The sequence below is a fragment of the Dasypus novemcinctus genome, chromosome 3 (genome assembly GCF_030445035.2).
Source record: "Dasypus novemcinctus isolate mDasNov1 chromosome 3, mDasNov1.1.hap2, whole genome shotgun sequence".
In the NCBI taxonomy this organism is placed as follows: Eukaryota; Metazoa; Chordata; class Mammalia; order Cingulata; family Dasypodidae; genus Dasypus; species Dasypus novemcinctus.
This window is the reverse complement of record NC_080675.1, coordinates 147,360,342-147,374,677: the sequence shown is the minus strand read 5'-3', so window position 1 is coordinate 147,374,677 and position 14,336 is coordinate 147,360,342. Positions and strand designations below refer to the sequence as shown.

General features: G+C 44.5%; 1 protein-coding gene across 2 annotated transcripts in view; it reads left to right on the top strand.

Moving 5' to 3' along the window:
* Positions 1-8,272, top strand: part of HEXA (hexosaminidase subunit alpha) — a 41,314-nt gene extending 33,042 nt beyond the window's left edge. For both annotated transcript variants that reach the window (XM_004463730.4, XM_071214285.1), the window contains exons 5-14: positions 33-143; positions 1,470-1,571; positions 2,054-2,186; positions 3,038-3,218; positions 4,578-4,664; positions 4,886-4,958; positions 5,710-5,893; positions 6,109-6,199; positions 6,879-6,983; positions 8,028-8,272. In XM_004463730.4, coding sequence (XP_004463787.1) covers positions 33-143; positions 1,470-1,571; positions 2,054-2,186; positions 3,038-3,218; positions 4,578-4,664; positions 4,886-4,958; positions 5,710-5,893; positions 6,109-6,199; positions 6,879-6,983; positions 8,028-8,091 — 1,131 coding nt within the window. In that variant the 3' untranslated portion in view covers positions 8,092-8,272. The remainder of the gene's footprint in view (positions 1-32; positions 144-1,469; positions 1,572-2,053; positions 2,187-3,037; positions 3,219-4,577; positions 4,665-4,885; positions 4,959-5,709; positions 5,894-6,108; positions 6,200-6,878; positions 6,984-8,027) is intronic.
* The last annotated feature ends 6,064 nt before the right edge of the window (positions 8,273-14,336 follow it).

Sequence of the window (14,336 nt, the reverse complement as noted above, 5' to 3'; positions counted from 1 at the left end):
CTCATGACATGTTCTATGTTTGTTTTGCACAGTTTTTTGTCAACAAGACGGACATTGTGGACTTTCCCCGCTTCCCTCACCGGGGCTTACTCTTGGATACATCTCGCCATTACCTGCCGCTGTCTACTATCCAAAATACTTTGGTACTCAGAACTTTGGGCCTTCTTTGCCCTAAGGCTCTGGAGTGATGGAGGCAAGGGATAAAACTAGGGGCCATATTTCTGAAGAATTAGAGAATGTATGTAACTTTGTGAGCTCCTGGGAGAAATCTCTGCTCCAAGATTCTAAAAGAGAGCAAGAGTGACTTAAATACCCCACTGACTACTGGGTTCAAATGACCAGGCTCTCTCCAGGAATATAGAAAATGGTTTGAGGAATTGACTTCTTTGGTTAGGCAGAGGTAACCTGAGTTAGAACAAGTTCACAGGAAAAAGTTTAAGTCTTAGCTGAAAAAATAAACAACAAAAAATAAATAAAATTTTATAAAAGCCTTAGCTGGAGAAGTTCCTCACTATCTCACGCATCTTATCTGACAATTCCTGATATAACTCATGTGCCTGCCTTTTCCTTTGCTTCTTTTCTGGAACCAAAGGAGTTGACATGTCTATCAGCCTTGGCTGTTGAGATTTATGAGTTATGGTGGTACTAAGATTCTACCAGACCTCACAGTTTGGATAAACACTAGTCAGGCAACCCAACATGAAAGACATCAGAAAGCTTTGGTCTTCAGGTTATTTTGGAGCTTTTGGGAGACTCCAAGGAACATGGTAAATGCAGCCTTCCTTTCATGTGGCCAGAATTCATCTCAAAAAGAGGAGATACTGCTTTTTGACCTTTGGATTCTGGCAGGGTTCAGTCACTGATGTCACAAGTTTCAATGAGTCAATTCAAGGGTTGAATGACTTCAGAAGCCCTAGTCTCAGGAGAAATTACACTGGGGCCGTGGTTCACTTCAAGCAAACAAAAACCCACATTAGAAAAGAAAATCCTGAAGAATTAACTGATACCCAAAATGCTTAGTCTATAATCATGAGACTCATCTGTTCTTGACATCATCTAGACTTGCCTCTAGAGCTGTGTTGTAAAATTTTTTTAGGCATGTGTTAGATTTCTGTGAAAACTTTGTTTAAATGTAAACTTCATACCACATTGTCAGTTTTTGTCTTAAACTATAGATTTATTTTTAAAAAGAGAGAGAGAGATAACCTTCTCTGCCAGCCATCTTTTGATGTGCACTGGGAAAAGAAGAAATGTGTGGGAATGTGTGGTGTCTTCCCTCCATGCCAGGCACTCTCTGAGAAGGTTTGATAGTGAGACCCTGTAAACACTTAATCAGAAGCTGGCCTAGGATGGAGCTGAGCCTATTGGGATGTGCAGGGCAGCCTGACAGCCTGCCCAGTGCTTCCCAAGTATGAGGTTGAAATGGGAAAAGTCATAGTAGGTTTACAGTCTTGTGTTCTTCTCTACAGGATGCCATGGCCTACAATAAATTCAACGTGTTCCACTGGCATGTGGTAGATGACTCTTCCTTCCCATATGAAAGTCTTACTTTTCCAGAGCTCACCAGAAAGGTATGTCTCAGTTTTGCCCATACCAAGTTTATGGGTCAATGGCTGGACCTAGGTGGGGACCTCCTGACAAGGAGAATGGCCCTTATCTTAACCAGCCCAGTTTTAGGCAGATAGACTGACATCAGGGAAGGGCACTGGATTTGGAGTCATGAGACTCAAGTTTGAATCCATACTGACATTAATTTGCTCTGGGATCTTCAAGAGATAATCTTTCCTGGTCTCATTTTCCTTTATTTATTATTATTTTGTTAAATGGGCATAATACCTACCTTATACCTCTGTTTTATCTGAGCGTAACAATGCTCAGATAATACATAGATATGGTAACTCATAGGAAGTTATGACCAAGTTCCCTTGAAGAGTCTCCAATACCCAAGGGCTATGAATAGATTTTCTGATATCTGGGGAGTCCTGAGGACATTTTTAATATCCTCTGTTCAACCTTCAGGAACTGAGAGCCTGAACTGTCTTGTGCCTTTCAGGGTTCCTACAACCCTGTCACCCACATCTACACAGAGCAGGATGTGAAGGAGGTGATTGAATATGCACGGCTTCGGGGTATCCGTGTGCTTGTAGAGTTTGACACTCCTGGCCACACTTTGTCCTGGGGACCAGGTAAAAATAATTTATGGAATTGGAGGGTGTCTGCTGATCCTTCTCTGTGGGCATCAGCTCTTGATCCCTGGAAAAATATTTCCCATAAACTTCTATGTGAAAATTCGGATCAGAAGAATTTATTCTGGGTGAAGGAGGCCACCACTTACTAATAAAATTTGGGCAAATTCTTCTCAGATGTTTTATCTTAATGATTCGGTTGCAGGTAGTTGCTGAGGGTAGGGTAGAATCTAAAAGAAGGAAGCCAAAGGTGGCCCTCAAAGGTAGAATGCGACAGTTGGCTACTGCTATTCACTCAGTCTCTTCCATATACTCCCCGTTCCCCAATATGAGTCCCCTGGACTTAGTCCCAAAACTAATTAAAGGAAGGTTGAGGAAGACTACAATTTTGTAAAAAATTGAAGTTATCTAGAGGCCTCACACTGAGGAGGGAAAGACTCTGGGCCCAGAGAGATGACCCTCAGTAAATGAACAAATAGAGGTAGGGAAGAAGGCTTTGCCAATGCGGCCAATTTAGGCCTCTTCCTGTGCTTATCTGCTTAAAGGCAGGCTGTATGTGAACAGTCTTTGGGAACAAGATTTAACTCCAGCTAGAAGCAGTGTGTTAAGACAAGACCGTATATGGCTAACAGTTGGCTGTAACCCAGCCTCTGACTGACCTGCTCAGCTATGTCTGTTTGTGCATGTATTTGTGTTCTTTGATTGTAACTAAATGATGGTGATTACAAGTGTCTTTGAGTGCCTGAGTGTGTCTACCTAGGCATGTGTAATAGGACACACTTAGGTCCTTAAGTGTTTGTGGATGGGGGTCTGGGTATTTATGACATTTATGTGAGGTTCTTTTGACTTAGGTGTCCCTGAATTGCTAACTCCTTGCTACTCTGGACCTCATCCATCTGGCACCTTTGGACCTGTGAATCCTATTCTTAATACAACCTATGAGTTCATGAGCACATTTTTCTTGGAGATCAGCTCAGTCTTCCCGGATTTTTATCTTCACCTTGGAGGAGATGAGGTTGATTTCACCTGCTGGTATGAGCCCTTTGATCTTCCCATTAGTGGCCCAATGAATTACTAACTCAGGATAGAGGTTAGTCCCTGAAGGACAACCTGTCTCAGTTGCTCCTGATGGGCTAATTTGTCAGACAGCAGTCTGTCTCAGTCTTGGGCCTGTCCTCTGTTCACTTGCAGAGAGGGCCTGCCTGAGGTTGGCAAGGCTGTGAATGAGAACCTCTCCCTTCCTCCTCTTTCATAACCTTTAAATATGCATGAAAAAGACACCTCTGTGCACAGAATTGTCTTGGCAAAATCCAGGATAAAGAAAAATAATTTTTGTGTATGGAAACTTAAATTGGTCTGATTGAAGAGTCAAGACAAAGAATTTGAGTCTAATATATGACAGGGTCTAATCCAGTATTAAATTGTAAGGTCCAGGAAGCAGATGTGGTGCAACCAGTTAAGCACTGGCCTACCACATGGGAGGTCCCGGGTTTGATTCCCAGTGCCTCCTAAAGAAGTCGAGCAAGACAGCGAGCTGATATGACAAGCTGGCATGCAAGCTGATGCCATAAGATGATGCAATGAGATGACAAAACAAAGAGTAACCATGGGAAACACAATGAGAGATACTATAAGCAGGAGCAGAGGTGGTTCAAGCCATTGGGCACCTCCCTCCCAAGTGGGAGGTCCCAGGTTCAGTTCTGATACCTCCTTGAAAAAAGACAAGCACACAACGAACAGACAGAGCAGGCAGCGAGTGGGAAACAACAGGGGGAATAGGGGGAGACTAAATAAAGAAAATATATATTTTTTAATTGTAAGTCCAAATCCTCAGATCTAGTGAACTCAGAAGAGGTTGAGAGACTTAGAGAAGTGAGCACTAGAGCCAGATCTGGGGAAACAGGCTTTTTAAAAGAGACCTCGAAGAGGGGTAAAACATCCCAGAGGGAGAACAGTATGAGCAAAGTGAAGATGCCATGAAGCAAGGTTGCTGTGAGGATTGTTATCCAACTGGAAGAAAGAATTTAAGGGAACGACAGAATATGTGCAGGGTTGTGGAATTGGGTCGAGAAGCCAGGATTCAGTGTGCCAGAGCCCCAAACTGAGACCCCATATCCACTTGTAGTCTGGGAGAGAGGATTAATGATTCATTCTCTTTTGAGAGTTTGAACTTAAAGCTCTCCAGGTCCAAACTCATTCTTCTCAGACTGTGTCAATGCGCTCCTTCACGTAGCTTTGCTAAACTGCACCTTCCATGTTTGGGGCTTCTGAGATCCTCATTTGTTTGTTCTTTTTCAGGTGGAAAAAGGAAGTTGTAGGAAGCTAGGGGATTAATCCCCAGCCTTTGGACTTTTAGGATGTTGAAATAATCTGTTTTCTTTTGGGATTCAGGAAGTCCAATCCAGATATTCAGGCCTTTATGAAGGAGAAAGGCTTTGGTGAAGACTTCAAGCAGCTGGAGTCCTTCTACATCCAAAAGTGAGGAAGGGTGGAAGAAAGCTGGGTGGGCATGATCCCTTGGGGTCACCTACTATGGGATCCTAAATTTAAGGTTTGTAGTGATCAGTCCCCAACCCTGGACACACTGTTCAATCAAGAGTAGACCCCAAGCCAGGCTTAGCCCCGAGATTACTGACACAAAGAGCCTAGGGCCTGTCTGAACTGAATATATACTTTTATTATATTCTCCTCCCCTACAGGCTGTTGGACATTGTCTCTACCTATGGCAAGGGTTACGTGGTGTGGCAGGAGGTGTTTGATAATAGAGTAAAGGTGAGCCAGGGGCAAGAAGAGAAGAAGCTACCAGCATTGTCTCCTGGTCTCCCCAGCCCTTCCCTGTCCCTGTAAGGACTGGTCTTCCTGGCTTAGGTTAGGTTTTAGTGGTCAAAGCACTTGGGACCATCCTTCCCCTCCCATCTAAAAAGATTGCAAGGTAGGAATCCTGGGCTTGGGTATCAGAGCCTCTATCTTCCCTCACTGCAAATGGATCGAGTTATTTCTGCTGCTGCTAGATTACCTGAGATTCCAGAGCGTGGCATGAGGGACTGAGCTTTGCTGCTTTTGTCACAGACTGGGGTCTTCCAGGTCTGTGGGAACAAGGCTACCTTCTCCATTGATCAGTAAGATCTCAGACTCTTGCCCCCTGCAGAGCTTCTGTAGGAACTTGTCCCATCCCTAGAAACATCTGGAGACTCTTGGCCATGATAGCTCCTGAAGAATCCTCTGAGTCCCACTGCTTGGCTCCCTCAGCCCACAGCCAGTATTACTATCTCAGGGTGGACAAGGAGGCTGCAAAGGGACTGGGGGAGGAGGGCCATGGGAGCACTCATAGGGCCTGTGGAATCCTCAGATCCTACACTGAGGTGTGAGCTCAACGATTAGGAGTCACAAAGACATAGTTAGCTATTGGGGAACAAAGGGAACCACACACCCCTTGGCCTGGTTGCCCACATAAGAATAAGCTCACACACTTCCTCATTCGTGTAAGCAATTACCATTACCCTCATTTGACATTTTGTGTCAGGTTCGGCCAGACACAATCATACAGGTGTGGCGGGAAGAGACACCAGTAGGCTATTTGAAGGAGCTGGACTGGATTACCAAGGCTGGCTTCCGAGCCCTGCTCTCTGCTCCCTGGTACCTGAACCGCATCAGTTATGGCCCTGACTGGAAGGAAATCTATATGGTGGAGCCCCTGGCATTTGAAGGTGAGAGCAGGGAGCTCACCTTGCTGACAAATGGAGGGTGGGCTGTTGCACAGGGTGGGAGGTAGGAGGGTGTGGGCTGACATTTCATATTTGGAGAAGAAATGACCTACCTGAGGAGAGGCCCCCATCAGGAAGATGGCCGAGGAGAAACCCTGAGTTACCCCACCCCCACCCCCACCCCCACCTCCACCCTGTTGTTGCTTATCTCCCCTCAGGTAGCTCTGAGCAGAAGGCTCAGGTGATTGGTGGAGAGGCCTGTATGTGGGGCGAGTATGTGGACAGCACAAACCTGACCCCCCGACTCTGGTAAGGGTTTTTTGAGGAAGGTGGAGGCTGGGGCTTTTGGGCATGGGTTCTCCCTTACAGACGCTGTGCCACCTAACCACCTCCAGACTGCTTCCTCCTTTGAGGTCTGAGAGGGAAGGGCCATTGCAATGATCCTTCTGCTTGTACATAACATTCTCTTCCCATCTGATTTACTTACGCTCTTCCAGCAGCCCATTAGGTGTGCAGGCTAGGGATTGTTAGCCCCACTTCGCAGAGTGAGACGAGGCCTATAGAACATAGATGACTTGCACAGGATCCAGCACTGAGAGTCCATGATTCCTAATAAGACTTTTCTGCACTGGTTTCTCAGCAGCCACAGAGGCTGCAGCCTCGCCAAACCTGGTTGGCTGTGTACAGTTTACATTTTGAGAGCATCTGGTGCTGCTGCTGCCAGTACCAGTAATGCCTTTAAGACTTTCTCTGGTTCCCATATCTTTGGGAGAGAAGGGTGAGGTCACTCTTCACATTTTAGTGAAGATGGAGTTGAGCCCTAGAAATGGGAGCCAGCCAGCTAAGCTGAAGCTCTAAACAAGATGCTGATGTCATGCCTCGGCCCTGAGCTGATCCATGGTGCCTAAACAAGGGACAGAAGCCTATGGGTGTTCAGCAGCTGCAGGGAATACAGATCCCACCTGGCGTGTGGCCCCCTTTCCTCCAGGCCCAGAGCAGGAGCTGTCGCCGAACGGCTGTGGAGCAGCAAGATTGTGACTGACCTGGACTTTGCCTTAGAACGTTTGACACAGTTCCGTTGTGAGCTGCTCAGGTAATCAGGCTGTGGGGCCTCCCAGGGTGGGTGGGACAAGTTGGTTTGGGCCACTTTACTGAGGGGAAAAGAATAACAATAGCTGACATTTATAGACTACCGCTTACTATGCGGCCAGCACTGTGCTAAGCCCTTTGCTTGAATTATCTCCTTTAATCTTCACTGCAACCCCCTAAAGCAGGCCCTCTTTTATCCCCATTTTAAGAGATGGGCAGCTGAGGCCCAGGGAAGCTATTGACCCAAAGTCACTCAGAACTAGATTTGAACCAGATTGACTTTAGAGTCTGTGCTCTTAGCCATGGCCTATCTTTATTGGGCGCTCATGATACCTACACCCCCGCTGGGGATGGGCCTGCATAAGACGGTCATTTCTCTGATTCATTCACCAACTTTGTCTTGAGAACCTGGGGCATACAGCCTGATGCGGAGCAGAGTCCAGGGCTGGGAGCCAAGCATTGTGGGATGTAGGCCTCAACCATCTGCAATTCACTGGCTCCCTTTGAGCTAGTTCCTTATCATCTCTGAGCACATTATTTGTGTTTATTGTCAAGCTTTGAACTTGTGAGTCTAAGACCTAAGGACAGATTTCATGTCCAGGCCCAGTGCATAAACTGGATAGTGCTGAGATTCTCCCCTTCCCTTTAGCACACATGCTGTAATTACAACATTTTAGAGCCAGGAAAGACACCCATCAGGCATCTACCTGTTTTCTAAAGGTATGAGTTATTTGGGGCTGAGATACAAAAGGAGGCAGGATAGAAATAGGGAGTTCCTCAAAATTCATAAGTTGATCTGCGTCAAAATCACCTGGGGTACCAGATACCTGTCCAGAATGCTAACACTCCTCCCTACCCCCAGCTCCCTCTAGGGTTTCTGGAAGTGAGATTCACAATTAATTTTGATGTACAGTTGAAGGTTGAGATCTGCTGAAAGAAGGAAAGGAGAGACTGACTGTTGGTTGTGGCAGAGAAGGGGTTGCTGGGATCTGAGATGGACCTCCTTTTGAGGGGCTTACTTGCTCTGTTTACTTGTGTCCTTTTGCAGGCGAGGTATCCGGGCTCAGCCCCTCTATACAGGCTACTGTGAACAGGAGTTTGAAGAGACCTGAGCAAGCAGTCCCAGGCTCCGAGGAGGGTGCTGGCCCTAGGACAGCAGTAGTGGGGCCAGGCTTCCACTGCATCCTGGCCGGGGGATGGAGCCCCTTGCCCATGTGCCCCTGTGCCTGGAGAGAAGGTGGCTGGTGCTGGCGCTGGCATATAATAAAGAGTGATGTGGCATTTTTCTTATAATGAACGTGGATTATCTTTGTCAAAAAAACAAACAAACAAACAGCAAAGACTGGCCTGTTCCTGAGAGTGATAGAGCTCACTGGGGCCCAGCCGGGTTGGGCACAGGTCTGTGCCCTGAGGGATCCTGTAAATTGAGGGCTGGGAATGGACCTGTAGTGTTTGTGCTGCCCTGCTTAGCCTGTGAGTTATACTATTCCTCCTTCCTGTCCCCACCCAGCCTAGATGTACAGCCATCCTCAGCCTGGCCACTTACCTTCAACCTCAGACCTCCAAGGATTCTTGTCTTTTTTTGAGGTACCAAAGCCTGGGGATTGAACCCAGGACCTCATATGTGGGAAACCTGTGTTCAGCCACTGAGCCGCATCACTTCCCTGAGTTGGTTTTTTTGTTTTTTTAAAGGAGGCACAGGAACTGAACCCAGGACTTCCCTTGTAGGAAGAAGGCACTGTACCACTTGAACTACATCCGCTTCCCTCCAAACATTCTTTATACATAAGAAGACATTATAGAGGCCCCAAGGTGTTCTGGCTGGTGACAGTGGCTGGAGACCCAACCCAGGCACGCCCTTTCTTTTGCATACGCACAGGCACTTCCCTCCTCCAGGGTTTTTTTCCTTTGGGTTTCTTGTTATTTCAGTTTTATGCCAACATTATTAAATAGTATTGAGCATATTTTTTATAGCTGTTGAATTTGAAGGCCTTGGTCCTCAGAGGCTCTGAGCAGTTCCCAATAATGCAGGCAACTTCTACCTATCCCCTGCCTCCTCCCCAGTTTTCAGCCCAAAACATCTGAAGGAATTGGTGGCATAGCTGAGAGCAAATCCCCTAGGACTAGGGAGTGGGCATGTGGCTCTGGAAGAGGGCTTTTGTGCCAGTGACTACCCTCCCCCACTTCTCCCCCGCCTCCATTCTAGGAGGATCGGTCTAACTGTGGGTTCAGACCACCCCCTTGTGACTTCTTATGCAGAAGTAATAACGTTGCCCAGAGACTGGGGCAGTAGTGGACTGTGGCCTGATTATATGTGGCCTCCTCTGGCCTTTATCTGCTAAGTGTTTTTGCCTGGTCCTGGGTTGGGAGGACAGTGGAGAGGACTTAGGCATTTTTTTTTTCCAGAAAGCTTGCAGTCTGGTGGGTACAGGAAATTGGGGGGGAGGTGGGGCTGAGAAGGGATCTGTAAAATTTGCTGCTTAAACACCATCCATCAGCCCCTCAATCATCTTCCTTTGAGGACCTGTTGAGCAGTAGATGAGCCCAGCCTTCTTGCACTGTTTCTGTGGTTACAGGATGGACACCTTCTATTTGCAGAATCCTCTAGGGCTCAGGATTTTCTCACAGCCCAGCTTAGCCAAGATGAGAGCTCTGGCCTGGAGAGACACTGGAGCTAAGGCTCACCACTTGCGCCCACCAAATAGCCCCTTTGCTGCTGTCATCAGGAAGCCTGCAGGGAAGTTCTAGAAAAGGACCCTGCAAAGATGCTGCATCTGATTCAAATTCCCTTGCTTATAAAAAGTCCAGACTCTTAAGTTGTCAGTCTGTATGAATAAAGAGACCATGAAAACAGTTATGATACAGCATAAGGTTCTATGACTTCTTATTCTTTATACAAACATGTTCTTTAATAATATTTTCACAAAAAAAATACTGTAGTCCTGTCAAGACCATTTACCCGAAGATATCCGTTGTCTTACCTTGACCTGCTAATGCCCTGCAGCAAAGACCCAAAGCCTGTCCCAGTGTACAGAGTCACTGCTTACCCACCTCATCTCCCTTCCCCTGGGATAACTTACTGCCCCGCCCTGCTCTCGGAAGGCAACTTGGGCTGCGCATGTTCCCTGTGCACCACCAGGGGGCAGGGTAGAGCCTGAGCTGATTTCCTGGCTCCAGTCAGCCTAGAAAAAAGTCCTCACCCAGCCCCCTAGCCTCTATGAGTCCGCTAAAGACGCAAAGCAGGGCTAATGAGAATAAAAGTAAAGGGATGAATGAGGGTTGGGAGGGGCATCTGACCTCCTCCTACTCAGGAGGAGTTGAGGCCACTCACCAGGTATCCCCCTCCATGGAATCTGATAAATGATGTTGCTAGTGGTCTCAGGGGCACCTCTGGATTAAAGTAGGGATTACTTAGCAAAGGACTCTGGAGTAAAGATGCCACCCCAGTGCTAGTGATGTGGCATTAGTCACTGGACCTAGACTTCTAGAACAGCAAGGGCATGAGGGAAGCAGAAAGGGTAAGACAAGGATTATATGGATATTGACAGTTTAATTTTTATTAACTCTGTGGCAAGGTTACTAGTCCTCCAAATTTATATTTTTATAGCTTTTCTCAGTGTCTTCTGCAAGATGAATCAATACGGAGAAGGACTAGTGTGTGTCATAAACTTTTTTTCATTAAGAAAATAAGAAGTATTCAAATCATTCTATATTTTTCCTTTATTTAAATTCTGAAAGGTTGAAAATTAGTATCCTTTCATATCAGCTGTTATAAAATGTCATAAATATATAACCACTAATTTTAGTGATATATTTAACTGAATTTTTCTCAATTATTTCATAATTATTCACTATAGCCATATATAACATATATATAATATACATCTTTATGTATATAATATACATATGTATATAATATACATCTTTATGAATATTTTTTAAAGTCCTTTCAGAAATAGTCGTTTTTGGGGGAGTGTGTGTATGTCCTGTGTTTTTTTCCAATTAAATTTCAATTTTTATTAAAGTGTCCATAAACCTTAATTTATTTTCACAATAGTTAGCGTGCTTTAACCACATCCATGTTACATCTTTTCCTCCCCAGTAAGTACTCTATTTTTTTTAATGATTTCAAATGTTTCAAACAAAAAAGTTCAGAAAATGAAATATAATCACCACCCTGCTTTATCATACCTTTATAGCCCATATTTGCCTCAGGTTCTTTTACTCATTTATTTATTTATTAGCTTTTTTGAGATTTGAAACATATGCCTCCTTGCCAATCCCTTTCTCTGCCTTTCTCCAAAGTAACCACTTTGCAGGAATTTTTTTTTTTAAGATTTATTTTTTATTTATTTCTCTCCTCTTTCCTGCCAACCCCGCCCTCCCCAGTTGTCTGCTCTCTGTGTCCATTCGCTGTGTGTGTTGTTCTGTGTCCGCTTGTATTCTTGCCAGCGGCACCAAGAACCTGTGTCTCTTTTTGTTGCATCATCTTGATGTATCAGCTCTCCATGTGTGTGGCACCACTCCTGGGCAGGCTATGCTTTTTTCATGTGGGGCGGCTCTCCTTACAGGGTGCACTCCTTGTGTGTGCGGCTCCCCTACATGGGGGACATCCCTGCATGGCACGGCATTCATTGCGCGCATCAGCACTTCATGTGGGCTGGCAGGAGGTCCTGAGTTTGAAGCCTGGACCTCCCATGTGGTAGGCAGATGCCCTATCACTTGAGCCAAATCTGCTTCCCTCCAGGATTTATTTTAAATCTCATTTCCTCTGGAGTATCTGATACCTGTGATCACTCAAATCAGAAAGGATGTTTAGGAAGTCATTCAAAAAGGAGGGTGTGTGAGAGGGAGGCAGGTAAACGAGAAGTAGGAAGGGTGCTGTCCCTGGGCTCTGCTGGTGTGCAACTGATGGTGTGGATAAGACGGAGCATTTTGCTGGCTATCTGGATAATCTATTATGAAAGAGGATATTTCAATAAAGAAATTCAGAGAAAACTATGGGGATGTTATCTAGACTCACTTAAGCCAGAAATTTGAATAAAGATATATATGGAGATCCAGCTCAGGGAATAAAAGCACCTATTCATTTTTTAGTGCTTGCTCTGTCAGTCAGCAAAGTAAGAAAAGTAAGCACTTAATATTAACTTCTTTAATCCTCACCTCAATCAGTGAGGGTAAGTATCAATATCGTCCTCGTTTGACATATAAGGAAAGAGACATAGAAAGCTTACTTGATTTGTTTATGGTTACACAGCTAGAATGAGTCCAGATTTGTACTCAGGGAATATGGCTCCAAACTCAACTATTTAACTCTACCCTATACTGCACCCAGTCATCAACCACCCCACACTGCACCCAGGCTGTGGCCACAGCCCCATACTGCACTGGATGCCTTCGTGCACTTGACACCGTGTAGACACACATGCACCCGGACACACAGACAATGCTGGGAACTCAGCCACGTCTAGGCTCTGGAGCCCATTTCCTGCCACTTGCTCTGGGATCTTGCTCCACTCATTCATTACCCCTTGGGCTTCTTACCCTCAGCACATACATAGGCACAATCTCCTCTATCTTTAAACAAAATTAAAACCTTTCAGTCCTCCTTTTCTCAATCTGAAAACACTGCAGATTTGTCTCCCTTTCTCCACTTCCCATTCAGTCATCAGGATCTTGCAATTTGGCTTTAGTCCTCATGAAGACTACAAGGCCAGCAATCACCTGCATGTTGCCAAGTCAAGGAACATTTCTCAATAAGAAATACTACTTGACCTTGCCTCATATTTTGATTTTGATCATTCCCTCTTTGAAGTTCTTTCTTCCCAGACTTCTCTCAACCATTCTTTCCTGAGTTTTCTCCTACATCTTTTATCATTCTTTCTCAGCCTCAATCACTGCCTCCTCCAGCTAACCCCCATCCCATAACCATGTTTTTAAGGGTCTGTCCTCTGTCCTTGTCTGTAGTTTCTTCTGAGTGATCTTACACTCAGACAAATCTTTGGGTCTGCTTACATATGTCTCATCTGAGCTCCAAACTCACATAACCAATATCTGTTAGATACCACTTGCATGTCCATCACATACTTGAAGCTCATGTCCCAAGCAGAATTCACCATCTTCCTAGATCCCCACTCCACTCCTATATCATGGTTGCAGTAGATGTGAGCTGAAATCTGGAAAGCATCTTTATCTCCTTCCTATCTATCATAATTGCATTCTAATCTATTCCCAAATTAGGTCCACTCTATATCAATATCTCTTAGATCCATTTCCTACACTCCATATATAGCCACTATCTTACTTAGGCTCATCACATCTCCCTGAATTTAGAATAAGATCCTAACTGAAACACCTTCCCCCCAGTATGCCCGAGTCACCTTTATAAGCTGAAAATAAGGTTATGTCAGTTTTCCCCTTTTAATTTTTCAAAATCTCCCCATTGTCCAATTCATTTAGCAGACTATGTTTGAGCTCTCTATTATCATTTCCTGGCACTCTACTTGTATTAGTCAGCACTCCTCTAGTTGCAAGGAAACAACTGAAAAAGCAGCCTTAAGCAAATAAAATTTATTGGCTCATGTAACTGAAGAATCCAAGAATAGACAATGATATGATCTTAGGAATAAACCTTATAAGAGACTAAAGAAATTTATATAGAGAAAATGATTAAACTTTTGGAAAGCCATATACAAGACCCAGATGGAGAGATATAACATGTAATGGAAGAAAAGACTGATTATAAGGATTTCAAATTGATCTGTAGATTCAGTGTGATTCCAATCAAAACCCAAATTTTCTTTTTAAATTCTGGAACTTGAAGCTGATTTTAAAGTCTATGCAAGAAAATAAAAGGCCAAGAATGACAGTTTTCAAGAAGAGAAAAATTTGTAATATAGATTAGAGGTGATGTTCAGCCAGTACACACTTCTGAGAGATCTAATTTACACTTAGATAAATCTTTGGCCACACCTTTAAACACACACATACAAACATATGATTTATGGTCAGCATCTTTTTTGATTGATCGTGTTTCTGTGGTGTATTTTGAATATAATTAGGCAATGCCAGATGTCAAATCATTGTAAAGCTATAATTGTCAAGACAGTTTGGTATTTGTGCAGGAATAGACAAGCAAACTATAGAAAGGAATATAGAACCCAGAGAGAGCCTTACACATTTACACATTTACTGAAACTTCAAAATATACAAAGGAAGCATTACAAATTAAAGGAGAGACTCACAGTTCTTGTAGGAACATGGCAGAATCGTGGTTGTGAATCTTCTAACTTCTGGAAACCATACAGAGTAAAAAGGAGAATTTTAAAACAAGAAAACACAAACAACATCTTAACAG